The sequence below is a fragment of the Xenopus laevis genome, chromosome 9_10S (assembly GCF_017654675.1).
Source record: "Xenopus laevis strain J_2021 chromosome 9_10S, Xenopus_laevis_v10.1, whole genome shotgun sequence".
In the NCBI taxonomy this organism is placed as follows: Eukaryota; Metazoa; Chordata; class Amphibia; order Anura; family Pipidae; genus Xenopus; species Xenopus laevis.
In genome coordinates, this window is record NC_054388.1 from 38,816,109 (window position 1) to 38,843,121 (window position 27,013).

Here is a 27,013-nt window from a genome sequence, read left to right on the forward strand (position 1 = left end):
TCTCGTATTGTTGACAACATGTTACAACCTATAGTTAAACTGTTGCCATCATATGTGAGAGACACTGGCCACTACTTAAATATAGTGGAAAAGATCGATTGGTCACCTGAGTATAGTTGGTTGACACTAGATGTCACTTCCTTATATACCAGTATACAGCACGAAACAGGGATGAAGGCCATAGAATTTTGGCTACTTTATTCGAATATCTATGACACAGATACACAACAGTTTATCCTGCTCAGTATTGAATACCTCCTAACACATAATTACTTTATGTTTGACGGGGTTTTTTACCTCCAGAGACGGGGCACCGCAATGGGGGCAAAATTTGCCCCCACATATGCCAACCTTGTAATGGGTTGGTGGGAACGGTGCAACATCTATGGACGCATTAACCCCTTCAGACACTGTATAAAGAGTTACCAACGCTATATAGACGATTTGATTATAATTTGGGAGGGTACTGAGCAGGAAGCAATCAAATTTGTGGAATACTGTAATACCAACAATCATAACTTACATTTCACACATAATTGGCAAAAAAACAAAATTGAATTTTTGGATATCTCTTTGAAGGGTACTATTAATGACAAAATAGAATGTGATGTATACATGAAACCCATCATGAGAAATACAATTCTAAGAGCCGACAGCTGTCATCCCAAATCGGTCCTGAGGGGCATCCCGGTGGGACAATTTTTGCGTCTAAGACGTATTTGCACCACTTGGGATGCCTTTCAGGACCAAGCTATGGCACTTTGGGATAGACTGCTGGAGAGGAAATACGATACGAGAGATATCAAAGAGGCTTATGAGAGAGCAGTGGCCACTTCCAGACAAGATCTCCTAAGTAGAGCCTCAAATAAGAAATCTAATAATAAGCAGGCTAACAAAACAAATAATTCGCAAAGACACTTTAATGAAAAATCAACATTGTTTATCACTCCCTTTAGCAGCCAAGCAAATCAGATTAAGAAAATAATTAATAGAAGATTGGATGTCCATAGAATGGATCCACTACTGGACCAATCAGTCCTGAATAATATCAGATACGTATTTAAACGTAATAGAACCATTGCAAGTGATGTCTCCCCCAGTCTATACTCACACAAAAGAACTAGAAAAAAAAGTAATCTATGGTTAAACAAAAATGGGTGCTATAAATGCGGCAAAAACAAATGCAAGGTTTGTAAACACATAATGATAAAGGAAAGCTTTAATAGCACTGTAACTGGAAAGAATTACCCTATACGCAGTTACATTAATTGTGACTCTAAATTTGTAATTTATTTAGCAACGTGTGAGTGTGGCATACAATATGTGGGCCGCACATGCCGATCTTTAAAAGAACGGGTACGAGAACATCTTACACCCATCAATCTGAACAACCTGGATCACATTAGTCATAGCCATAGGAGAGTATCAGCTGTAAGCAAACATATTATGTTAAATCATAATGGTAATTTCAACCTAATAAAATTCCAAGGCATAGAACTGGTTAAACTAGGAGTGAGAGGAGGAGACTTGCAGAAAAAAATAGATCAAAGGGAGGTATATTGGATTTTCACATTAAAAACACGCCTTCCACAGGGATTAAATAGTGATTGGGAGGTTTCATGCTTCCTTTAAACTAAAGTGAACTTAAATTACTAGAATAATTTCTATTTATTGAGATTCTGATTATTATATAAATTTTGACTAAATGTTCCCACAGATATATAGAGAAAATAGAAAAAATACAGCCTGAAAACAAACCATAAGTGTAATATGCTAATTTTAATGGGTGTATTGTTTTAATTGTACTCACTATATAAGACAGAGAGCTAGGAACAGACTCCACCTCTGATGAAGTGCCAAAGAGAGGCACGAAACGCGTCAGGTGACTAGACACGCTATGGTTTAGTTGTACAGTCCCAGGAGAATGCCTGTCTGTGTTTTTTAAAGATGCTTGGAAATAAAGACTTTTTTCTTTTATTCTAACATCCCGTGGTTATTGGCTCCAGTCTATCTGTTGCTTTCTTATATGCAGCACTACCTAAAGATTGTGCTCTTGTGGCTCCATCTGCTGACAAATTGCCCAAGTGCAGGTCTCTGAAGTAAAACCCAAACAGTTAAATTAACAAGGTGGGAACATTCTAACACAGTATTTATTTAAAATAACCATATTTATCTTTTCAGTTAGGTTTGTGTGCTAAGTTTTTTTGTGTGAAGACAAAATTGTTCCCTACAGAGACACAAAGCAATAAGTCTTCAGTAAATATATGAAACAACTAAAAAAATCTAGAGGTTCTAGAGAAAATCCTCTTAGGAATATAGTGGCCAATTTAGCCTCTCAGGGGTTAACCAAAAAGTTGGTACGTCACTACCATTATTTTATTCACTACACACAGTATTGTCCTTTTCATCTAAAAAGCAATATGATCCATTTAGAGGTTATTCAGCCAACTGTCCTTATAGTAAGGGAACCCTCACTATGGTGATGGTGAGACCTCCTTTTCTCTGGTCTCAAGATAAATATTCCTCTCATCTGCATGCGTAGAAATGTCACACTCCTGGTTCCTGAATGTAGGTGATTTCTGGCCATGTCAATATCAACGCTGGCCATGAAGCGCTGGGCCAGGCCAGGCTGGCCAGGTGCCCCAAGCAACCTGGCATGTCGTGTTGCCTCCCACCCCCTGGCGATTGCGAAGGACATTGCCTGTGTTGGGAGCAAGAACAGATGTGGACAGGGTTGGCAGGGTTATAGCCAAATTGGGCTACTTTTAAAATGTAGTGGTGGGTTTTAAAAGTCCAAACCCGCCAACGTACAGGTTTGGTCTAGTTGTGGAATTTGCCGCGGGTTTGGACTTTTAAAATACTCCTAATTTTTTAATGCAAATTGAGTGGTTAGTAGCTGTGTAGGTAGAGGAAGAAATCCTGGACAAGAGAGTGGCGCCCCCATGTGGTGGTGAGTCTCCCTGACTGAATAAGGAGAGAGACTGGTGTGTGGTGGTGTGACCTGCTGCAGGCACCGCGTGTGACAGTGTGTGATCATGGGGAGCAGAGGCTCTGTGTAAAGCATGAGTGGCTTGTAGCTTACTGGCAACACCAGAGACTACATGACCAGGTGTTGGGAAAGACTAATAACAGTCCTTGTCCTGGCAGTGCCTTGGTAAATAGCAAATACAAGTAATCAGGCCCGGACTGTGGGGTAATCTGTGGGTTCTGGCAAATGCCAGAGGGGCTGCTATAAGGTGTCTTTGTCCAGCAATACTATCGCGTTCCCTTTGTCTGCCTGTCTAATAATGAGTTTGTCGTCAGTCTTCAAAGTATTAATGGCTTCTCTTTCTTCCAACGTGAGATTAGAATAATGTTTATGTTTGGATTGATGTAAATCCCTAGAATCTTTGGCGAACAGATTTGTGAAGTTTGCAATGGATGGGGCCGTGTTGGGAGGCTCGAAAGAGATTTTTGTCCTAAAGAGAGAGGGTTGTGTTGTATCTCTGTCCTTATAATAATCCTTTAATTTCAACTGACGTTTAAATTTATGAATGTCTTTGTACACCTCAAATGCATCTGAACGATTAGTGGGCACGAATTTTAGTCCTCAATTGAGTAATCTCGTTTCTCCCTTAGTTAATGTGTGCCCAGAGAGATTCACAACTATGTTCTCCTCGTGCCCCTTCGTGGGGTTTTTTTGTGAGTTTGTTTACCTCCTCTCCTTGTCTTCCCTCTCCTACGTGGTCTATATTGGTCTGTAGCAGGGGGGTATCCCCTAAAAAAGAGTGTGTGGGTGGAGTAGAGCTATTGGGGTCAGAGTCAGTGGAATCCCCTGAGCTATCCACTGTATTCAAAGTAAGTGGTTTGTATCTGTGGGTAAATCTCCTCCTGTTGCTGTCTGGTATTCCCAGGAGCCACCTATATACTTTCTTCTGCCTGTAGTCTTCTTTGACTGCTAGTAGTTTTTTCTCTTTGAATGACACTAGATCCTGTCTGTATTTATTCAAATTAGATTCAATTTGTTTTAACCAATCTATTGATTTATCTTGTTATAACTGGGGCAAGTGGTTGGATTCAAAATCTTCAATCTCCGTTTCAAATCTTTCCCCACGAATTCGATGACCAATAATAACAAGTCCAATGAGCACTTGTTCAAAATTTTACACCACTTGCCACAGAAATCAGTGTTTGACCTACCCATTGTGGGAGTATTTCAATGTCCCCCTATCTACGAATGGAATGTGGCGCTAGAGTTGACACATATGGGTGCCAGTTGGTATCCTATGGGGTTGACCCGAACGCTCAAGGTAAAGGATCAGGGGTGATTGGCAGAAACTGGTTAGCATGTGAGAGTTTGACAGAAACTGGAGAATACAAGGTGTTACGACGTCTAAGAACTGTGATTGGTTCAAAACTGGCAAGAGGGGAGTGGCTTGACCTACGGGAGAAAAGAGGTTCTCCCCACACGAGGAGGATCCGACGGCAGACTCGACGGTTGGATGCGGAAAAAGAGGATACCGAGGGAGTCTGGCTATTCATGTGGTGATGGGCCTCAGACCAAAAGGCGACAAGTAAGTGTGCCTCTCTGGTGTCCTTTCGGTGGGATCGGGTCTCTTATGGGTCTCGATGTATTCACAGGGGAGGAGGCACCTACGTTGGGATGCTTCTGTTCCCTTTTTAAAGCAACACGATTTTACACTAAGCGCTTAGACGCTTGTTAGAAGTATCGCTACAGTCACCGATTAGGATGCACACAAGAGATGGGAATAAGCCTACAGGAGTATAACCTAACAGGCCAATACCAAGATGACACATTATACGTAATTTGGATCACTATGCACATTGAGGGATGACTTCAGGGGTGTTTTTGGCGCCAATGGGGCCTTTAAATGGGGGATTTTATTTGTATGATTTTACTTCCTGATGACGGCTTAAGTGATTAGCTGAAACGTCGAAATAAAACACTAGTTTGGTTTGCACCAATAAGAAGACCTGTGAGTGAGTTTTTTGTTGCTATATATATGATCGATTTTAACCAGCACCAAGGCAGTACTTTGGATGTGAGTGCATCAGTTTGGGACTTGTTATTTATATATATATATTATTCACAGGTTCATTTCCAACGTTTCGGTCCTCACTGGGACCTTTTTCAAGGATTTCACTGAATATGAACGAGTGCGGGTCCTGCTTATTGGATTGTATTACACTTTGACCAACGCACCACCATCGATTGAAATAAATCTGGAAGGAGTGCGTTCACTGAACCGACAGTATATATATATATATATATATATATATATATATATATATCATAGAATGGGTGGCACTCCGCTTCTGGACATAACCCAGTTGCACGGTTAAGATTTGGTATAGTTTCAGGAAGAACCAGCAACACAGGGTTATTTATAATAGTGAAAATAGTGACCTTTCTCAAGGAAGGAGGTGGCACGGCTTCGGCACTTCAGGCTCGGGCCCAGTACACTCGTACCCCCTGTCCCCCCCTGATGGCGGCCCTGAGTGCGGGGGATACACCAGTTAAGTGCCCCAAGAGGAATAATGGGTTATGTCTAGGGTTGACAAATCTTTGTATTAAAAATTCTGGCCACACAGATAGGGCCATGAGGGGCATTAGTCACTGAAAGGGGATGTAGCGGTGAGGTAAAAGGGAAGAGCGGTGAGTCAACAGGGCATGGAGTAGGGATGTAAATGGGTGGATCGGGGCACAATTATAAACAATTTCATGAGTATGGGTGATAAACCCAAGCTGGAAGCGGAATTGGGCAGGACGGGGCGGAATGACAGGCAGTTAGAAACCAACAAATACATTGCCTGTAACTGGAAAACAATAGCAATTGTGCCTGCTCACAAAAACCAAGGGGCACCGATGTTTCAGAGGTACCTCCTTACTATTGTGTCTCTTCCCAGGAAAGACATTAAGGCCAAGGGCAGGCATAACGTTGGCTCTGCTGTTTTCAGTCTGTGTATTATTTTCAGACTGAGAGAAGTAGATCTGCTCTGTGCCCCATCTCTATTGATTTGAATAAGATCCACATTCTTGCATTCAGTCACATACAACAGAGGTCAGATAGAAAATGCCGGCTTTCGCATATTTTGGCTGATGTCCACTTTGCTTCGTGTGACTGTACACAAGTAGATTTTATTTAAATCAATGGAAATGGGTCAGTTGATTTAAATAAAATCACAGACAGAGAGCAGCAGAGCCAACATTCCATCTGTCATTGGTCAGTCATGGCGGTCAGTGGATAGAGATCTGCATTGAGTATCAGCCAGAAAGTCCTTGATTCCCTGACTGTGTTGGTAGTCCTATATCACGGGGCCCCATACAACAAAATCTTCCAGCCCACACTGGTGCCCAAGCCCCACCCCAGATCCCGCCCACTCCACATTACAGTTAAAAGACCACACAGACTTCAGCTCTAAAAAAGTAACCCCCCACACACAAGTTATAAAAAGCTATTAATGGTCAGGGCCCCCTTATAAGGTAACAAAAAAAACATAGGCACCAGGGCCCCCCATAAAAGTTTTTTTTTAAAAAAAGCATTGTTGCCAGGGCCCCCCTTACAAGTAAAAAATTATTTGGGGCCCCAAAGTATATTTTTTGAAAAAAACATTGGTGCTAGGGTCCCCCTTACAAGTTAAAAAAAATTGGGGCCCCAAAGAATATTTTTTTTAAAAAAAACATTGGTGCCAGGGCCCCCCTTACAAGTAAAAAATAATTTGGGGCCCCAAAGTATATATTTTTAAAAAACATTGGCGCCAGGGTCCCCCTTACAAGTTAAAAAAATTGGGGCCCCAAAATTTTTTTTTTAAAAAAAAACATAGAATTTTTATATTCTAGAATATTAAAATAATACATTCATGTCCAGGGGATTAAAAAAAACACAAATTGGTGTTCAGTAGAATTGAACTTGTGGCTTCAGGACTTCAACCTCTCCTTCTTTAGTGACTTTGGGTCTTTTCGCTGCTTCAGGACTTCAATTTCGGCTGTTTTCGTGACTTCGGGTCTTTTTGCCGCTTCAGGACTTCGATTTCGGTTCTTTTCGTGACTTTGGGTCTTTTAGCTGCTTCGGGACTTCGGCTTCAGCTATTTTCGCCGCTTCAGAAGTTCGGCTTCGGCTCTTTTCGTGGTTTTGGGTCCTTTGGCTGTTCGGGTTTTCAGCATTTCAACATTTCGCATGGCTTCGGCTCTCTCAAGGGGGGCCTGGCTCTTTTAAAACTGCAGCACTCCCCTTCCGGGCCCGGGACACTTGTCTCCCCTGTCCCCCCCTGCTGGTCGGCCCTGGCCAGGAGATCGAGCATGTGACATGTTCCTGTTAATTGAATTATCTTTGCATGTGATGGATTCTATTGTATGTCATAGTTGTTTGTGTGTTTCACACATTCCTTCACTACAGTCTGTGGGTGGGACATGTGTACACACAATAACGTAACTAGGACTCGGGTGCAGGCCATGCAGCCAGGCCCCCCACTCCCTCCAAAAGCAATTTCCGCAGAATATTCATAGCTGCCAGCGGGCCCCAAGGGGGTGCGGGTTCTGGTGCGGGCCTGCTAGATCGCCACTGTGTACACACACAGTGACATATATTTATTAAGCTGTGTTAAAAATGTCAGTTGAGTACCCTGCAGGCCACCATATGAATACCAGGCATCATTGCGTTAAATATGGGGTATCAAAACCCTGCTGCCACCAGCACTGGACCCCCTACAGTTCGCATACTGTCAAAATCGCTCAACAGACGATGCAATAGCCACTACCCTCCATCTGGCCCTCTCTAATCTGGACAAAAAAGACACCTACATTCGAATGCTGTTCATAGACTTCAGTTCAGCATTCAACACTATCATTCCTCAGCATCTGATAGAAAAGTTGAGCCTGCTTGGACTGAACACCTCCCTCTGCAGTTGGGTTCTGGACTTCCTAACCGACAGACCACAGTCAGTCAGGATTGGAAACATCATCTCCAGAACCACCACACTGAGCACCAGAGCCCCTCAAGGCTGTGTGCTTAGTCCTCTACTGTTCACTCTGCTGACGCATGACTGTGCAGTCACGCACCGCACAAATCACATCATAAAGTTCGCTGATGACACGACCGTGGTGGGTCTCATCAGCAATAATAACGAGTCACCATACAGAGAGGAGGTGCAGCGGTTAACAGACTGGTGCAGAGCCAACCACCTGTCTCTCAATGTATATAAAACAAAGGAGACGGTTGTTGACTTTAGGAAGACTAGGAGTGACCACCTGCCACTGTACATCAATGGCTCTAATGTTCTTTATCATGATCTTACTACTGTCATATCACAATGATACACCCATCATGTCTGACGTTTAGCATTATTTACTTAACATATTACATATGCCCTCTTGTCCTGTCCCTGCACTGTGCTGACCTGTTTTGCAGGAGTTGCTTATTTTTGCATTTTTTTTTTTTTTTTTTTTCCACAAGAAAGCAAAAGTGCTTTATAAAGGAAACTTGCCTTTTAAGCTTTACTTCCTGATTGGCTCTGCGGGAAGTTGCTTCTAGTAACTTATTGTTAAGTAATTATTTTGTAAGTACGTCAGTTGTTTAGAGTTATTTCTGTTATTTTCTTTACTTTCCTCAGTTACTTCAGTATGTATATTTGGGTATTTGTTTTTTATAGGGCTGTTTATTGATTTTTTTTCTGGGCTTCATCAATCATATAAAGTACAATTGGCTAAACTATAGCTTATGGCATACATTGTGTAAGTCCTGCACCGAAGTCCATTTTCTGCCTGAAATCCACCCTGTGTGTACAGTGACTGGCAGATTTCTCTTCTGTCAATACACAAACACACACATCATTTGGAAGGGGCCAAATCAGTGTTTCCTGCTGTTTTTTATACTGAGCAAAAACTCGTGAGCCATTAGACTAAGCTTTTGAACTGGTAATTCTGCCAGCGGGTGGTAGGGGCTGCAATAACACAAAAGAGGGAAACATGTTGGAGAAAGATATAAAGTGTTGTTGTTATCACCATCTCTCCCTACTATACCTGCTATCCCACAACCACATCCCCTTCCCAGAGACTATTATCCCACTGTTACTATAGGCACCATCTCTCCCTACTATACCTGCTATCCCACAACCACATCCCCTTCCCAGAGACTATTATCCCACTGTTACTATAGGCACCATCTCTCCCTACTATACCTGCTATCCCACAGCCGTAACCCCTTGCCAGAAACTATTATCCCACTGCTAATATAGGCAGTGCCGTAACTAGAGGGGGGTGGGCCCTGGTGCGTGACGTGCAGCCGGGCCCCGCCCCCCTCCGTACACGACGGCTTTCACTGGTGAGCGGGCTGCCGGGGGGCCCTGAATGGGTGCGTGTCCTGGTCCGCTCGCACCCCCTGCTCCCCCAGTATTTCCGCCACTGACTATAGGCACCATCTCTCCCTACTATACCTGCTATCCCACAGTCACACTCCCTTCCCAGAGACTATTATCCCACTGTTACTATAGGCACCATATCTCCCTACTATAACTGCTATCCCACAACCAAGTCTCTTCCCAGAGACTCTTATCCATCTGTTAATATAGGCACCATCTCTCTCTACTATACCTGCTATCCCACAGCCACACTCCCTTCCCAGAGACTATTATCCCCACTGCTACAATAGGATAGGCACCATCTCTCCCTACTATACCTGCTATCCCAGAGTCACACTCCCTTCCCAGGAATTATTATTTCCACTGCTACTATAGGCACCATCTCTCCCTACTATACACTTCACAGACAGTTAGCAGTAAAATGACACGTTACTGGAGCAAAGTAGCAGTCAGCATGGCCGTGCCTCCTGTTGGTATCTAACAGGTGTAAAATGTCAGCTTCTTGTTTTACATCAGGGTGGAGTAAGGTGATTCTGCACCTATTTGTGTGACTAAGGAGAGGCAGAGAACAAGAAAAGAGTCATTGCTTTGTAACAGGGATAGCCCACCCACATCTTACCAATTTATGTATAACTACCAGTCCCATTTACTACTGTAAGGTGTATTTCCAGCCCCCATTGTCACTGTGCATAGGTGATACCAGGCAGTTTTATACTTTTTACTCACCCTTCCTTACAACCTCCTTCTCTTGTTTTTTTTTTTTTACTTCCTATGCTCATTCCCACCCTAAACACCCCTTGTCTACAGGCCACGTGGAGATAACACTGTATCTTTTTCTTCAGGCCATGCTCCTCGGAGACTCTGGTGTGGGGATAACCTGCTTCCTTATCCAGTTCAGAGACGGTGCATTTCTCTCAGGAGCCTTTCTGGCCACAGTTGGCATTGACTTCAGGATGAGAGCCTAAATGGTGCCTAAAGGGCAACTAAAACTTACATAGGTATCTGGTGTTTCTGTGCTGGATGACATCCATAGCTGAAAAAAGATACATGTGCCATTAGCCTTAAGGCTAGGGCCAGACCAAGAATCCTATAATGCTGATGTTCATGGTATTCTCTGTAGCTGTTAGCCATCAGAAATTCCCATTTCATGTTTATATATTGTGTTTCTTTTTCCAGTACAAGATTGTTACCTTGTATGGACTAAACGTGAAATTACAGGTGAGTAGCAAATAAATGTGTGTATATCTAACAAGATATATGTTGTGCGCTTTGCATTCAGAGGAAAATTATCTTGAGTTCCATATATAGCCAATGGTCAATAAAATACACAAGATTCTACACATCAATAATATGTCTCACTGAAATCTTACATCAGATTATATCCTGGTGTGATACTTATGCTCCCTATCAGCTTCACTCCTCCATTTGTGTGATACTTAACCTCTACATTAGTATCACTCCTCAAATGAGACTCGCTCTCCCATATGCTTTGTCTTCCTCATCTTCACTCATTATCAGGGGTCACCAAACTTTTTCTTATTTGTGAGCTACGTTCAAATGTAAAAAGAGTGGAGGAGCAACACAAGCATAAAAAAAGTCCCTTTTTTGTGATTGGATATTTGGTAGCCCCCATGTGGACTGGTAGCCTACAGGAGGTTCTATTTGGCAGTACACATAGTTCTAATGCAATTTAAACGTGCCTCCAAACTTGGAATTCAAAAATAACACCTGTTTTGAGATCACTGGGAGAAACATCCCAGGGGTTGGAGAGAAACACCTTGCTCCTGAACAACTGGTTGGGGATAACTGCATTTTGTGATACACTCCAACAATGGCTGCAAACTTCACATGATACACAACCCACCCATCTCAAGAGGCTTCACTGCTTGTGTCAAATTCTCTATATCACCTTCACTCCTTGGTGACACTTACTCTCCCTGATGGCTTTACTTCTCCTGTGATACTCACTCTAAGTCTATTTCCTACTTCCCATTATGAAATTTTTCACATCAGCCTCACATCATACTCGTTCTCCTCTCTGCTTCAGTCCTGTTGTAATAATCACTTGTCACATCAGCCTCATTCCTCACATGCTACTCACTTGCCCTATTGACTTCACCTTTCATGGATACTCACCGAAATAACTTTACTCCTGGAATATTACATAGGGCTCTTACTAATGGGAGTTTTGGGCTCCGCTCCCCTGTAGTTGATTGGATTAAAATGAAAAGCAGGGGAGCACAGCCAAAAATGTCAATTTGTAAGACCCTTTACTTTGCATCACTACTCACATGATACTCTGTGAGCTTCGCTCCTTGTGTTATACTCTCTGCAACAGTTTCACTCTTCATGTGATAGTTACTTTCCCCATGGGCCTCTTTGTCGGGTAATCTCCCCATATTCTCTCTTCTCACATGATTCACACCCACCCCTTCACCTTCATTTTTCATGTAATTCACACTACCTTTTCAGCCATGATGCAAACACTTGCCTCAAGTGATATTTTGCCACCCCTGGTAACATTAAGAGCCGAATTTCTGGTTTTCTAACAGGAATTTCAGCTCTTTTAGTGTACAGCGCAAATTTCGAGGAAAGTTTACATGAGTGGCATTGGCAGTGTTTTAGGTTTTTATATGTTGTTTGATGAAGGGCCGTTGGGAGTTCATAACGCTGCTTTACTAATAATCATCTGATTAACCTTGCAGCTGGAGTGCTTCACTCCACTTTTAATTGTTCACTGATACTTTCTGTCCTTCAATTGCCGCAAGTCATATGAAAAGAGAAGGTACATTGACTACATAGTAATAGAGGCAGTGCCCTGTAGGGCAAACACAACACTTTTGTCTTTCATTGTTTTTTTTATATGAAAACAAGAGTCTTATCATGTTGATTATTTTAATTAGAAGGGATATCAGAAACAACAGACAACTGTGGGTTAATGCAAGCAGTGATGAAGAGTATCTCTGCCCACTAGGGGGCAAAGATATTTTAGGTTTGTTTTGATGCTGTTTCACAATGCATTTTAGTACTTTACTAATTGAGCCACACATTTTACAACCTGTGTTAGGTAGGACCTGATTGTTATGTAACACAAACTGATATCTATTTGTTTCAGGCTTTTCAGATCTGGGATACAGCTGGACAGGAGACGCATGCTTACTACAGGGATGCACAGGGTATGTCGAATGCCAGTAAGGGCATCATGTATCCACGGGGTATAAGTGACAAAAGGTGTTGATACAGTTTATTATTTTTTGATCTTTTGCAACCCTGCTCTTGCTTTATGATATAACAAACAAAACATCATTTGACAACATTCCCAATGACTGCAACATCCTTAACACAACATAATTAATAAACCAAACAGCATACTGGCTTCACAAGTTTATGCTTCTGACTTAACCGACACCACCCCCTCCTTTACATCATCCTATTTAAAAAATCTACTCACCTACCTGTTATATAGGAATATATGTGGGCCCCTGTTTCGTGAAAATAATGTGCCCCACTGTGTTTTTACCCGCTGCACCCGCCTGCCCTTTTCATTGACAATATGGTAAGGTTATTGGCACATGGAATATTTTGGGAGTTATTTTTGTCAGACTTTTAAAAGAGAAAATATAATTTATTCATGGAAACAAAAACCTAAAATTTTTCGAGATATATTAAACCCAGAGGCTGCTAAAAGTCAGGGGTAGGCAGGGTAGGCATGTGCCTAGGGTGTAAAGCTGGGAGGGCGCCAGGCACGTACCTTCTCTGGCGCCTACCCCATGTCCAGTCCCCTATCTTCCCGGTCTATTTGCGCTTCTGTACGCCTAGATTTGTGCATGCACACGTGACAATTAGTGCACGCATGCGCAAAACCAGCCAGGATCGACCAGGTTGCCAAGGGGGCTTGGCAGGCATGACCCGGCTCTGCTAAGAGTCCAAATAAAAAAATACTCAAATATCTCAAACCTGCCCAGGTCATGTAGAAGTCAATGGCAGATGTCCCTTCACAACTGGAAGATATCATGATCTGCGCTGGGTTTCATACGAGAATCTGAGAAAATCATGGTTTTCAGGCGTAAAACCAATGACGGCAACAAAACGATTTGTATTTTAGCGAGTCTTTTCCTGGACCAAATTTTTTCAAGTTCATTTATTGACAAATAAGGTAACAATGTGAATAGGAGTTTGGTCGAAAGTGGTTTTACTAAAATAATGAGAAGTTTTCGGATTTAATAAATAACATCTTTAGTGTCTTCTTCTGTATAGTGATGGACAAAATGCCTGTTCCATATGTATCAACCATGGTGCTGTCATTGGAAGACAAGGAAAGCCTGGGGGTGCCTGACATATTGGAACTCCACCAGTGAATACAGTCGCTAAGCTTTCTCCCTTTGCCAGTGCTCTTTTTGGGAAAAATGAACTGTCCCAGGGAAAAAAGTGAAGCAGTACCATGCCACAGTGTTTCTTACGTTTTCCCAGTCATCCCCCAGCATGGATAATTTACCTCCTACAATGCAAAGGACAGAACTAGGCTATAATATGCCATTTTTTTGCACTTTTCACAATGTTTGGTGCCTTACCTTATCTACCACTTTTTTTCTACTTTTTAAAGAGCAGAGACCTGCAGCATGCCTCTTGGATGAGTACTGCTACCTGCACATTCTGATAGTCTGCTGTGCTAGATTTTTAATCTGGCATGAGAATCAAAATGCAATTTACTCTGGGAGGAAGTACTTTTTTTTTATTCTGAAAAGTTTTATTAACTTTTTAAGAAAAAAGATACAAAAATTTTGGATCGTTGGTCCTCTCATCAATAAAAAATAAAATCTCATAGAAGAAGAAATAAGAGAACAATTAGGAAAGGGGAAAAAAATGGGAAGAAAAAAGAAGGTGTTGAGACAGCAAGTGCAAAACCTACAAATGGCCGTTGTGTTTGGTTGACTTTCAAGGGCTTGTCTAAGCAGGAAGGTAAAATATCAAACCATAAATACGATAGTCCTTTGTATGATCATCAGTGTAAATGTGCTTCTCAACGCGCTGCAAACCCTGTGCCGGAGTGCAAAAATGTCCAAATAAGAAAGATAATAGCCGGAGAGCACGTAATTCTTCAATTAAAAAGTCATCTCTTTATTTGCAGAAATTACTGCACAACATGTTTCAGCTACAAAGGCCTTCATGCACCTGATGAAGGCCTTTTTAGCCGAAACATGTTGTACAAGTTTTCATATCTCCATGCATTTCTAGGGACCTCATGTGTGCAGGGCTGAAAAGAGCAGGGGATCATTTTTTTATGGGAGTCAGGTAAGTCTTGTGAAGGAGTTTGATTGTTTGTTTCTCTGTTGGTAAGACAGGTGCTCCCCTTGTTAGCCACTAGGCTGCATTGTGACCATTGTTGATAAGTTTGTTCCCATTTGAGTATAAAGTTATATTTAATGTTGTTGGTAGTCAATTGAGCATTTTATAGGTTATGCTATGGTGCCTGTCAACACACTGTTTCAAGCTGTCTCCTTGCATAATGTAGGAGTTAAAGGGGTGGTTCACCTTTGAGTACGATGTAGAGTGTGATATTCAGAGACAATTTTTTTAATTTGTGATTTTCGAGTTATTTGGATATTTGTTCAATAGCTCTCCAGTTTGCTATTTCAGCAATCTGGTTGCTAGGGTCCAAATTACTGCATTGATTTGAATAAAAGACTGGAATATTAATAGGTCTTAATAATAAGATGAGTAAGAAAAAGTAGCAGTAACAATACATTTGTAGCCTTACGAAGCATTTGCTTTTAGATGGGGTCAGTGACCCCCATTTTAAAGCTGGAAAGAGTCAGAAGAAGAAGGCAAACAATTATAAAAATAAATAAATAATAACTATAAAAATAAATAAATAATGAAGACCAATTGAAAAGTTGCTTAGAATTGGCCATTCTATAACATACTAAAAGTTTAAATAGTTCTGGGGGGGTAGGTTGGAGTTTTTCTGTCAATTGCGATAAGGTCAGTAGCTTAGCATAGCGAGTTAATGAGTATAAAGTAGTGATTCCATTGCTTGACCACCATAAAAGTGATCTTTTGGAGAGTTCTGTTGGAAATTCTAACTGGTGGGCTCAGTGGAGATGGAGACTAAGTGATGTTTCTTTCACAGCAGTCACGACAAATATATCATGTCGATTGTTATTGAAGAAGGTTGTCCGAATGGTATCTTTTGTAACTACAGTATGTAAAGGCTACTCACCCTGGTGGCCCAGTGGGCCGACGGGGATGCGCCGGTTCTTTAGTGCGCGTGCGGTGTGCCTCTGCTATTTTTATAGGCGCACTTATGCTGCGTGCTTTGTCAGCGCGCATTGGCTCGAAAATTCAAACAGTACTTCAGGGACCTTTGTCTTTGTAATCATTGCCCATTATAAGTTTTCTCCTAGTGAGTTCCTGGTGGTTCTGTGCTGTTAAGCTTGTGAATTCTGTGATCTGATTACCTGTTGTGACCCCTGCCTGCTACTGACTATCCTAACTTCTGAAATCCTGACCCTGCCTGGCAGGGCCGCCATCAGGGGGGTACAGGGGGGACTGTTGTCCCGGGCCCTGGTGGTTTGGGGAGTTAAGGGGGGCCCGGCCATGCTGCAGTTACTTGCACTTACTTGCATTTACTTGCACAGCCGGGCCCCTGCATCAGAGCTCCGATGACTGGCTTCTTGTGTTCTGATTCGCCATGAAATGTAAGTCCCGGTAAAGCCACATGCGGATTGGTTGGGAGTTTGAACCTCCCCTCTACTTTAACCAATCACCATGCGGGTTTACTGGGACTTACATTTCACTGGCGAATCAGAGCACAAGAAACTGAAGATACCGGCATCTGAACTCCCTGGCTAAGGTACGTGCAGTTTTTTTTTCTTTTAACTTGTGGGGGCCCTGACCAATTGTTTGTTTATTTTTTTGAAATGTATGGGGGCCCTGGCTAATAGGTTTTTTTAAATGTGTGGGGGGCCTTTGCTATTTTTTTTTTTTTTAAATGTGTGGGGGCCCTGGCTAATTGTTTTTTTTTTAAAATCTGTGGGGGCCCTGGCTAATTGTTGTTTTTTAAAAAATGTGTGGGGGCCCTGGCTCATTGTTTATTTTTTAAAATGTGTGGGGGCCCTGGCTAATTGTTTTCTTTTTTAAAATCTGTGGGGGCCCTGACTAATTGTTTTTTTTTTTAAATCTGTGGGGGCCCTGGCTAATTTATTTTTTTTTTAAATGTGTGGGGGCCCTGGCTCATTGTTTATTTTTAAATGTGTGGGGGCCTGGCTAATTGTTTTTTTTTTAAATGTGTGGGGGCCCTGGCTCATTGTTTATTTTTTAAATGTGTGGGGGCCCTGGCTAATAGTTTTTTTTTTTTTAAATGTGTGGGGGCCCTTTGCTAGTTTTTGTTTTTTTAAAGATGTGTGGGGGCCCTGGCTAATTGTTGTTTTTTAAAAAAAAGTGTGGTGGCCCTGGCTATTTTTTTTTTTTTTAAATGTATGGGGGCCCTGGCTCATTGTTAATTTTTAAAATGTGTGGGGGCCTGGCCACAAATGTTTTTTTTCTTTAACCACCACCTGACACCAAAACTTGTAGGAGGGGCCTGGGCACCAAAGTTATTTTTTTAACTTGTAGGGGGGCACTTAATATTTTAATGCCTGTGTCTTATGTGGCCTTCATACTGAGGGAAGGGTGGCGAGGGGGGCCTAGAAAATTTTGTTGTGCGGGGCCCCATGATTTCTGATGGCAGCCCTGCTGCCTGGTAACCTACTCTTCTGTATCCAATTCCCTTCTGATTGATCTCCTGGTTTCTGTCTATGCCTTGTACTGTGACCTTCTGCCCAAAAGACTTTGCTTTACCGTTGTGCCCCTTTGCTTGTACAGAACCCTTCGCTTGGCACCTCTCTCATTTAAGACCTGGTGGCATCCGATTAGCCGAGGGCTCCTCCCGAGGTGAAAGGCGGCTGTTAAAGGCGGAAGCATGAGCCGAGAACAGGGTGCTAAGCACTGGTTCTGAATTTAGGGTGCCGACCGTGACACAGTAGAACCCCCATTTTACATCCCCTGATTTTAAGTTTTTCCTCATTTTACATTGTTGTTTTGTGGTCCCACGAAAAATTTAAAATTGGGGTTCTACTGTATAATACTAGATGCATTTGATAGGGGTATAGTAAATTGTCTTGATACATGCAGAGATTTCAGATCTTACTAAATTGTGCTAGAAAAACCTTTGAAAGTTAAGATATCGGCTGCTTCACTTTTTTGCCCCGGGCCAGTGCATTTTTTTTCTAAAAGAAAACGGAACTGTTGGATTCACTGGTTTGTACCTAACATATTGGTGACTCGGGCAATTAAATAAGGTGGGCGGGGGGCGGTGACAGGAGGATAGGGGCGTTTTGGCTTCCACTGAGGGAAGCAGTGATTATAATGCCCTATGTGCCACTACTCTACAAAAGAGACACTTGTTTATAATCCCACTGCCTCACTAACCGTCAGGCCTGCAGTTGCTCTCTTACTGCACACACCTCCATATGTCAACTCTTGTTTCTGTACACAAGGCTCTCAGACTATTGTGTGACACTCACCTTCCTCCACGGTTGTGTTTCTTAGGCCTGGCTCACGGATATTTATGACTATGCACAAAAGGATGTGGTCATCATTCTGCTTGGCAACAAGGTAAGTACCACTTCCTGCTGAGCTTGCATCTCGCTGTGTTGTAAATAAGTCTCCATCTTATGAAATTGGCCTCCTATTAACACTTGGCCAAATAGTGCTTGTAGACTTCAAATAAAAAGAATTATGTGTAAATGTTCATCTTAAAGGGATACTGTCATGGGAAAAATGTTTTTTTTTTCAAAATGAACCAGTTATTAGTGCTGCTCCAGCAGAATTCTGCACTGAAATCCATTTCTCAAAAGAGAAAAAAGATTTTTTTAAATTCAATTTTGAAATCTGACATGGGGCTAGACATTTTGTCAATTTCCCAGCTGCCCCTGGTCATGTGACTTGTGCCTGCACTTTAGGAGAGAAATGCTTTCTGGCAGGCTGCTGTTTTTCCATCTCAATGTAACTGAATGTGTCTCAGTGGGACATGGGTTTTTACTATTGACAGCTGTTCTTAGATCTACCAGGTAGCTGTTATCTTGTGTAAGGGGGCTGCTATCTGGTTACCTTCCCATTGTTCTTTTGTTTGGCTGCTGGGGGGGGGAAAGGGAGGGGGGTGATATCACTCCAACTTGCAGTACAGCAGTAAAGAGTGATTGAAGTTTATCAGAGCACAAGTCACATGACTTGGGGCAGCTGGGTAATTGACAATATGTCTAGCCCCATGTCAGATTTCAAAATTGAATATAAAAAAAAATCTGTTCGCTCTTTTGAGAAATGGATTTCAGTGAAGAATTCTGCTGGAGCTTCACTATTAACCGATTCATTTTGAAAAAATTTTTTTTTCCCATGACAGTATCCCTTTAAATTTATTGTATTAGGAAGTTGCTGCTGTATAAATATCCCCGTTCTAGCTACAGATTTCTGACTTCAAGCCCTCCCCTAGTGGCTATAAAAATCATGCAGCCCCCCTACTTAGAAATTAAAATGTTACAGAATTATCCCACACAGCAAACAACTACATTGCTCTGCTATGGTGGCCTTTGTGGAATTCTTCCCTGGAAGTGCAGTTTTAGGCTCTCATTTGAAAGTGCCCATAAATCTTCTACCATTCCATACACTTATTTATAATAATTTAACCAACCAGAAAATCCTCACAGCCAGTCTTTATTATGTGCACATTCTAATTTCTATACCCTGTGGTTACGGAGTGACATGGATGCAGCACGGGTCATAAGGACTGAGGATGGGGAGTCTCTGGCAAAGGTCGAAATATGAAAAATGATGCTTAAAAATTAAATATTTTTTCCTCTCCTTTTCTAACCACCATCCCTTTGCCTTTATGGCAACCTCAGGAGTATGGTGTGCCCTTCATGGAGACGAGTGCCAAGACTGGTGTCAAAGTCGAGCTGGCATTTTTAGCTGTGGCAAGGTGAGTATCAGAATAAATCTCTAATAAACCTGAATTTTGATTGGCCCAGGCAGTCGTCATTTATACAGAGATCCCACCTTCTGTACATGGTTCGTATGAGCTGAATTTCTAACCAGTGATTGCCTTGCATGCAGCAAATAAGAGTTAGACTTTAATCTGACGTGCAGGATTACAAATCCAGGAATCACGAACTGTGAGGCCCTGTTATTTATTAATAGGATTTGGGTAAGGAAGATCAGGTCCTGTTGAAAAATGCCATCTGTAACAATGTACTGCTAGTGTGGCTTTCCTTGCACAAATAAAAACTGTTATGCTGAGTAAGTCCATAGTTTAATATCCCTAGGGAAATAATTGTTACAGTTAGAAACATTCTATGCCATTCAATTTCATGCCCCCTAAATTCACGATTTATTTCTAAGAATCAGATTTAAATGGGCCACTACCTAAACATATACAGAAAATATATAAAAAGCACCATATATAGCTCTTTATTCAAAAAAAATTCTTAAATGCAAGTAAAAAATCTTGTTTATTAGATCAAATTTTCAACATTGGGTTCTGGCGATTGGTGAAGAGAAAATTTTAAAAGCGATTGTATCTTCTGCGAATCCCCCAGTGCTTATTAACCAATGTGGATGAAGTTGGGTATGTCGTCCCCCTAAAATTCTGCCTCCCTAGGCCCAGGCCTTTTGGGCCTTTCCACAAATTTGGGCCTGAGAATACTGATGGCATCTTTACTGAGCGAGGAACACAAGTCTTTAATTCAAGCAGTGGGTTGGACTGAAAGCAACACCGTTGTGAATGATGCAGGAGTTCCGTGTGACTCAGGGACTTAGCGCATCACAAAGCCGGTACTTTACCTGCAGCATCCAGGGGCCACACTCACAGCCCGGGGCCCAACACTAGGTCTCTTGAGTGTGACTCAGAGACTAACAGGTCTGAGATTTAGCGCATCGCAAAGCCGGTACTTTACCTGCAGTAACTGTCATAACTTGGAGGCGCAGTTCCGTGTGACTCAGGGACTTAGCGCATCACAAAGCCGGTACTTTACCTGCAGCATCCAGGGGCCACACTCACAGCCCGGGGCCCAACACTAGGTCTCTTGAGTGTGACTCAGAGAGTAACAGGTCTGAGATTTAGCGCATCGCAAAGCCGGTACTTTTCCTGCAGCATCTGTCATAACTTGGAGGCGCAGTTCCGTGTGACTCAGGGACTTAGCGCATCGCAAAGCCGGTACTTTACCTGCAGCATCCAGGGGCCACACTCACAGCCCGGGGCCCAACACTAGGTCTCTTGAGATTTCTGCATCTGTGACCCGCACATAATAACTACATTTTAGTCACTGACGGTGCCGCACAAGCAGCGACTACTGATTAAACTTCCCCGGCTGCTGGGAGGGGCTTCAGGCGACCCCCAGGCTTCAACCGACCCCCAGAAACTGCAAGAACTTCAGGTCAACTTTTCTAGACAAAAGTTTTTTTGCGGAATCCTGGGGAGCAGGGAGTTGTACAATATCCCCCTACACTTCACTTGCGCTGACATCTGCCGTCCAACTGCGACTAAATCGCAGGAATGTCCTTCCCCAGCACTTCCCCAGTCTCCCTGCAACTCACCCTACACTTGCAGGCAGGGTAGTAGGAAGAGTCGGCACTCAAATTATGCTGGAGTGGATATCCGTAATAGCGCAGCAGCAGACGTCCTCACACGCTCGCTCTGGTTGCAGTCTGCTCGTGCACAGGGGAAGGACAGGAACGAGCACAGGCTGCCCTGAGAAGGACCCCAGCGTGATTGACGTGGCGCCGAGATTAGCTCGATAACAGCGCATCCCCCCTATACACGCCCAGTCCTTCTCAGTGGCTGCTCCTTGCAGAGAAAAAGACAGTGAAAGACAGAGACGGCCGACGGCCCCCCGGCCAGACTGTGCAGATACCAGCACAGGAAATGAAGAGAAAGGGAGGAGCGAGATAAGAAAATCTACGATAACACAGAAACTAGAACCAAAAGGTATCATAAACACATTGTTTTATTGAATATTATTACAAAAGGGTTAGATTAAACCTAAGTTGAAAATGATGGTATATGTCCCCTTTAAGAATAAAAATAGGAATATTTTCAGATTAGTTCTCCTGCAAAATAGCTGAGTTTGCTAGTTTTGTATTTCAGCACTTAAGGAAGTAATTGTGGTCAACCCTCGAATTATATTCATTTATTTGGCTATCTTTTATGATTTATTTTTATTGTCCTTATGTTGCATTAAAAAGCAGAGATATTACCTTTATGCATATCTGGTGGGAATGCCCCAAAGCTGCCAGATTTTGGATCCGCATATACACTTTAATAACTAACGTTACTGGTCTGTCGCTCAGGAAAAACCCGGCGGAGGCACTGATCCATAAGAGGATCCCAGGAGGAAATAAACATCTACGGAAATTAATCACCCACATTTTTTCAGCCTCAAAACAGGTTATAGCATCCTCATGGAAATCTTTGATTCTGGACTTCCACTTGGTTAAAACCAAATTAGATAACATGCTCCTCCTGGAAAAAATGACCAGCATACGTATGGCCTCCCAGAAACAATTCTACAAAGTTTGGACACCGTGGATGGCATACCGGGACGTTTTGCCCACTTAACGGCCCCCCCTTTTTTTTTTTTTTTTTTTCCCTTGACCCACAATGGAAGGGATGACATAACCTCTTATACAATGTACCCTTCTCCACAGAGTGCCCGCCTTTTGCCCGCCTTGATGTTTCATTTGGTGTGTCCTCTACCCCCTTACTGATATGACAACCACTATGACAGTACTCAAAAAGGTTTGAAACAAAACTGTTTATTGTTGTTTATTGGTTCGGATGACAATGTGGAAGTACTATGTGTCTTCAGAGTTCTGTAGGCTGGGATACTCCCAGTGACTACAAATCTAGAACCACGTTTGTGTACAATTCCTTTCTTTGTCTTTTTATCTGCAAATAAAAATAAAAATGATTGAAAAAAAAAAAAAAAGCAGAGATATTTGGCCTGCAGTTTACCCACATTGATTTAAAGGGCAGACTGATTAATTAGATATGAGCTGTATTTTGCAGCCCCTGTTCCCCAGGGTGGAATTAGCAGGAAAACTCCATAAGCAATGTATGTGTGGCTGATGGGATTATGTGACCAATAACATTAGCAGGCCCCAAGGTTGCCAGGTAGGGTTGCCACCTGCCCATTTTTTTTCCTGGCCTGGCTGGTAAAAATTAAGCTTGATCCCAATGTTATTAATAGGGGAAATGCATGAAAATATAGGAAGGCCGGTATTTTCTTCAAGAAAAGGTGGCAACCCTATTACCAGGGGTGATGTTGCCTTGGCAAAAGGGGACTGGTAGGGATTTGCATCCCACCCATACATTCTCTAATGCCTGCATCCATGCTGTTCCAACATCCGTTCATGGGGGGGAAGGTGTTGTGTTTGAGCAGGTAGCACAATAACATGGTGCAGAGGGAAGCCCTGAAAAGTTGGTTGCAGGGGAGCCTGGGTACCTTAGATAGAACCACTGATGCGGCCCCTTCCACCCCAGTGAGTAATCAAATGGAACGGTGTAGAATCTGTTTCCTTGGAATCTTTTTTAACCAAATTAAACCAAACCACTAGATACATAGAATTATGCTGTTTGCACAGTAGATATCCATAGTCTCTAATCCAAGTTATTAATGTCACTGTTCTCTTTTCGTCTATAGGGAGCTAAAGGAGAGGACTTCAGTGCGGGAGGAACGTTCATTTCAGATCCATAGTTACATTGATTCCCAGAAGAAGACAGGCAACTGCTGTGCCAATTGACTTGGTGGGGTGGATTCTATACAGCAACGCCCTTTCCCTCAATACCAGCACTTTAAGATCTGGAACAAAGGAGACACCCCTGTAATATGCTAATCACAACCCATTACATGAATGCAAGTCCCACAACAGGCTCTGCCAAACTCTTGAATAAAAAGGGAACCCTATAATCAGGATGAAGAGACGGACGCCATTCCACAAATGATAAGAAACAATCCATAACCATGAAACATGCTGATACCATAAGCAAACATGTGCATCCATCTTTAGGAAAACAACCCTTTGCACTTTATTGAAGAAAATATGTACCAAGAAGACTTTTATGACCCTGGTCTGTGCTGTTCTCATGTTACCATCACAAACAGTAGCATTTGTATAAGTGTCATGTTACCCATCACCCCTTTTTTCTGTGCCAAGGTGCCCGGCAGGCATAGGTTTACATTTTGTAGTTTAAAGGGGCAGTTCCTGTTGCCCTTGGATATGATTTTAGCAAATGCTCCTAAGATATTGGCACTAACTTTGGGGGATCTGGAAACAAGAAATTTCTTTGTGATGTTTTTTTTATAACACCATAAATAAATACGAGATGCCATAAAATGTACACGCCAATATACTGAGAGTGATTCTCACCCTCACATGCAGACTTCCTGGCTGTGTGATCGATATGTGGTTACTTCCACATAAAGTAATTCTAATTCTAATTCTGTTTTAATATTGATGGTCATGTATTATGTTTGTTTTTAATTATCTCACACTGTTTACCTTTTGAGTTTGATATTTAAACTACTGTCAGGTTGCTAGACTCCCTGTCCCTGGCAACCAGGCATTTGTGCAATTGTCAAAATAAAAGATAAACAAGACAAGGGCTGAACTGATGAAAGATAAGCAGAAATTACAATACAAGTCAAACCTCGCTATTTGCTTGCTGTCTGGTTGCTGAGGACACTAATCCCAGTGATAAGATAGCAGTTATATTTCTCTTTGGAAAGAGGCTCGATATGAGGAAATCATTCAAAAATAAAATTAATAAGGTCAACTTCCCTTTTAAAATGGATTTGCTTTGCTCAAAGCCAAAACTAGTGTATACTGTATGTTGGAGAGATGGCTGTTTTGTTTTCAACTTGTCCACTAATATTCCATATTTGCATCCCAAACCAACACATTTTGCATCAGGAAACTACCATTTCAATACATTGGTGTAATATTTGTATATTTAATTCTCATTAGGGATGCACCGAATCCAGGATTCGCCTTTTTCAGCAGGATTCAGATTTGGCTGAATCCTTCTGCCCAGCCGAACCGAATCCGGGGCGGGAAGGGAAATCTAGTGACTTTTTGTCAAAAAACAAGGAAGTAAAAAATGTTTTCCCCTTCCCATCCATAATTTGCATATGCAAATTAGGGTTCAGATTTGGTTCGGTATTCGGCTGAATCTTTTGCGAAGGATTCTGACTTACCGGTAGGGCTCTAGAAATGCAAATGTACAGAGTCCAGTTAAATATCTCAAGAGGCTGAGATTTTAGGGCACATTTACCAATACTACAGTGGCAAGTGCTGAGGTGCTTCTGTCACAAGCAGTGTTTTCGCTGCAGGCAGAGAGAACACCAATTGCAGCTATCTGCCCTTAGCTTCAGCAGCGCTGGCAATACCCTATTGTGGATTTTGTGGCTGTGAGTATGCTGTGCTCTGTGTCTGTGATGCTGTAACACAGAGTGGATAGATGCACATTGCCATTTTCACTCCACATTTGACTATAGCTGTAGCACATACACAGAGGACTTTGACATGAGCAGAAATCATGGTTAACATCCAGAGCTCACAAGCAATGGCCTTTTGTATAGGGCTATATAAATGAGTGTAACTATGGATGCCAGCCCCCAATCACCAAGAGGGCCCAACACAATCCACAATCATGGGGAATAGGGGATGACAGCATGCATGAGGGGCATTCCAAGGAACCCCTGCAGAATCCCTTCTGTATTCAGTGCAACTCTTTAGGCTAGGGTCACACAGGGCTGAAATTAGCCTGATAAAATCCACTGACAGTATGCAGCCCTTACCACATAGGGAACCATTGTGTCTGCTCCGGCGCAAACACACTCAGCAGATTTTGGTGCAAAGACTTGCATTTATTCAAACAAACTTTGCCCAGTGTATTTGCACTAGAGCCGACACAAAGGTTCCAGATGAGAACAGAAGAGGGAGGCTACTGCCCATAGTAGGGGATAAAATAGGCCTCTGGATTTCAGCCCAGTGTAGCCTTAGCTTTATAGTGAGTGATGTGCAACTTTCTCTCTCTGCTCCTTTGTAGGCAGGCTTGGACTGGCAATCTGCAGATTCTGGCCATAGGCAATCAGTATTTATTGGGCTGTGGGGTGTCAGTACAGTGTAGCTTGGGTTGCCACCTGGCTTGGTTGATCCCAATGTTATTAATTGGGGAAGAATCTAAATATATAGGAAGGCCGGTATTTTTTTCCAGAGAAGGTGGCAACCCTAAGTAACCCTAACTTAATAGTGAGTGATGCACAACTCTTTCTCTGCTCCATTGTAGGCAATCTGTAGATTCTGGCCATAGGCAGTCAGTATTTATTGGGCTGTGGGGGTGGGGTCTGGCCTGGATTTGCCCAGCTTTATAGTGAGTGATGTGCAACTCTCTCTCTGCTCCATTGTAGGCAGGACTGGCAATCTGTAGATTCTGGCCATAGGCAATCAGTATTTATTGGGCTGTGGGGTGTCAGTCCAGTGTAGCTAGGGTTGCCACCCGGCTGGTATTTTACCGGCCTGGCCGGTAAAAATGATGGTTGATCCCAATGTTATTAATAGGGAAAAAAGATAAATATATAGGAAGGCTGGTATTTTTTTCCAGAGAAGGTGGCAACCCTAAGTAACCCTAGCTTTATAGTGAGTGATGTGCAACTCTCACTCTGCTCCATTGTAGGCAGGACTGGCAATCTGGAGATTCTGGCCATAGCCAGTCAGTATTTATTGGGCTGTGGGGGTCTGGCCTGGATTTGCTCTGCCCTAGGCCTGGGCCTTCCCACAAATTTGGGGCTGGGTGGGCTGTTTGGGTACTTGAAATGCCAGGGCCTATTTTTAATCCCAGTGCAGATCTGATTGTAGGAGAGTAAAGAATGGCACAGGCCCTGGAGACTAGGGTCTCATTTATGAACACTGGGCAAATTTGCCCATGGGCAGTTACCTATAGCAACCAATCAGTGATTAGCTCTTTAAAGTCAGCTGCAAGTAGAACAATTAATGCAGCAATTTGATTGGTTGCCATGGGTTACTGCCCATGGGCAAATTTGCCCAGTGTTGATAAATGACCCCCATATGAGGGGCAGGTGCATGCAGGGTACTGGGAGTTCTACTCCTCCCTCCTCTGGCATTCTTTTGGATGCTTCAAGCTGCTCAATAATCTCCAGTGCAAAGTCCCAAACTGAAACCACTAATTGGTCAGTATTATAATCACTGCCGCCATCATTAACCCCACCCTGCCTCCTGAGGTAACTGCAATACTCTGTGTTCTATTACACTCAATGGGGTCACTTTATTATGTACAGACAGCACAGATGCTGCTTGGAAGTCACACGACCCACCAAAGCGAGTTTCACTGACAGCAGAGATGTAAAGATGCCACCTGTCGTGACGTAATTCTAATATAGAAGAAATTATTCGGGTCACGTGAATCAGCTTCAGCGATTAAACTTTACTCCGTGGGCCCGAATCCTGCGTTACCTCATTGGAATAGGCGCGCCTCTCTCTGAACTTTCTCCTCCAATCACTTCCCTCAGCAACCCTGTCCCCGCCCTCTTATTGGACATCTCTC

At 42.7% G+C, this 27,013-nt stretch overlaps 1 protein-coding gene across 2 annotated transcripts; it reads left to right on the forward strand.

Annotated features, from left to right (window-relative positions):
* The first annotated feature begins 10,193 nt into the window (after window positions 1-10,193).
* On the forward strand, window positions 10,194-24,047 carry LOC108702797 (ras-related protein Rab-37-like). 2 transcript variants are annotated; one of them, XM_018238487.2, is made up of 8 exons: window positions 10,194-10,316; window positions 10,540-10,575; window positions 12,482-12,533; window positions 12,626-12,676; window positions 17,945-18,028; window positions 19,166-19,206; window positions 19,296-19,372; window positions 23,091-24,047. In XM_018238487.2, exons 1-8 carry the CDS (start codon window positions 10,203-10,205, stop codon window positions 23,188-23,190), a joined length of 555 nt encoding a protein of 184 aa, XP_018093976.1. In that variant the 5' UTR covers window positions 10,194-10,202; the 3' UTR covers window positions 23,191-24,047. The 2 variants fall into 2 exon arrangements, 1 of the variants encoding a protein (XP_018093976.1); XR_005964717.1 differs by lacking the exons at window positions 10,194-10,316; window positions 10,540-10,575; window positions 12,482-12,533; ... (2 more) ...; window positions 19,166-19,206; window positions 19,296-19,372 and adding an exon at window positions 21,171-21,376 and having other exon boundaries at window positions 23,091-23,177.
* The last annotated feature ends 2,966 nt before the right edge of the window (window positions 24,048-27,013 follow it).

What these genes read in the sequence shown, in the direction of transcription:
- LOC108702797 (XM_018238487.2), top strand. Translation starts at nt 10,203, where the DNA reads ATGCTCCTCGGAGACTCTGGTGTGGGGATAACCTGCTTCCTTATCCAG. An exon ending in GCATTGACTTCAGGATGAGA is followed by an intron (nt 10,317 to 10,539) that starts GCCTAAATGGTG and finishes TTCCAGTACAAG; the next exon opens with ATTGTTACCTTGTATGGACT. An exon ending in CAAGGTAAGTACCACTTCCT is followed by an intron (nt 18,029 to 19,165) that starts GCTGAGCTTGCA and finishes ACATGGATGCAG; the next exon opens with CACGGGTCATAAGGACTGAG.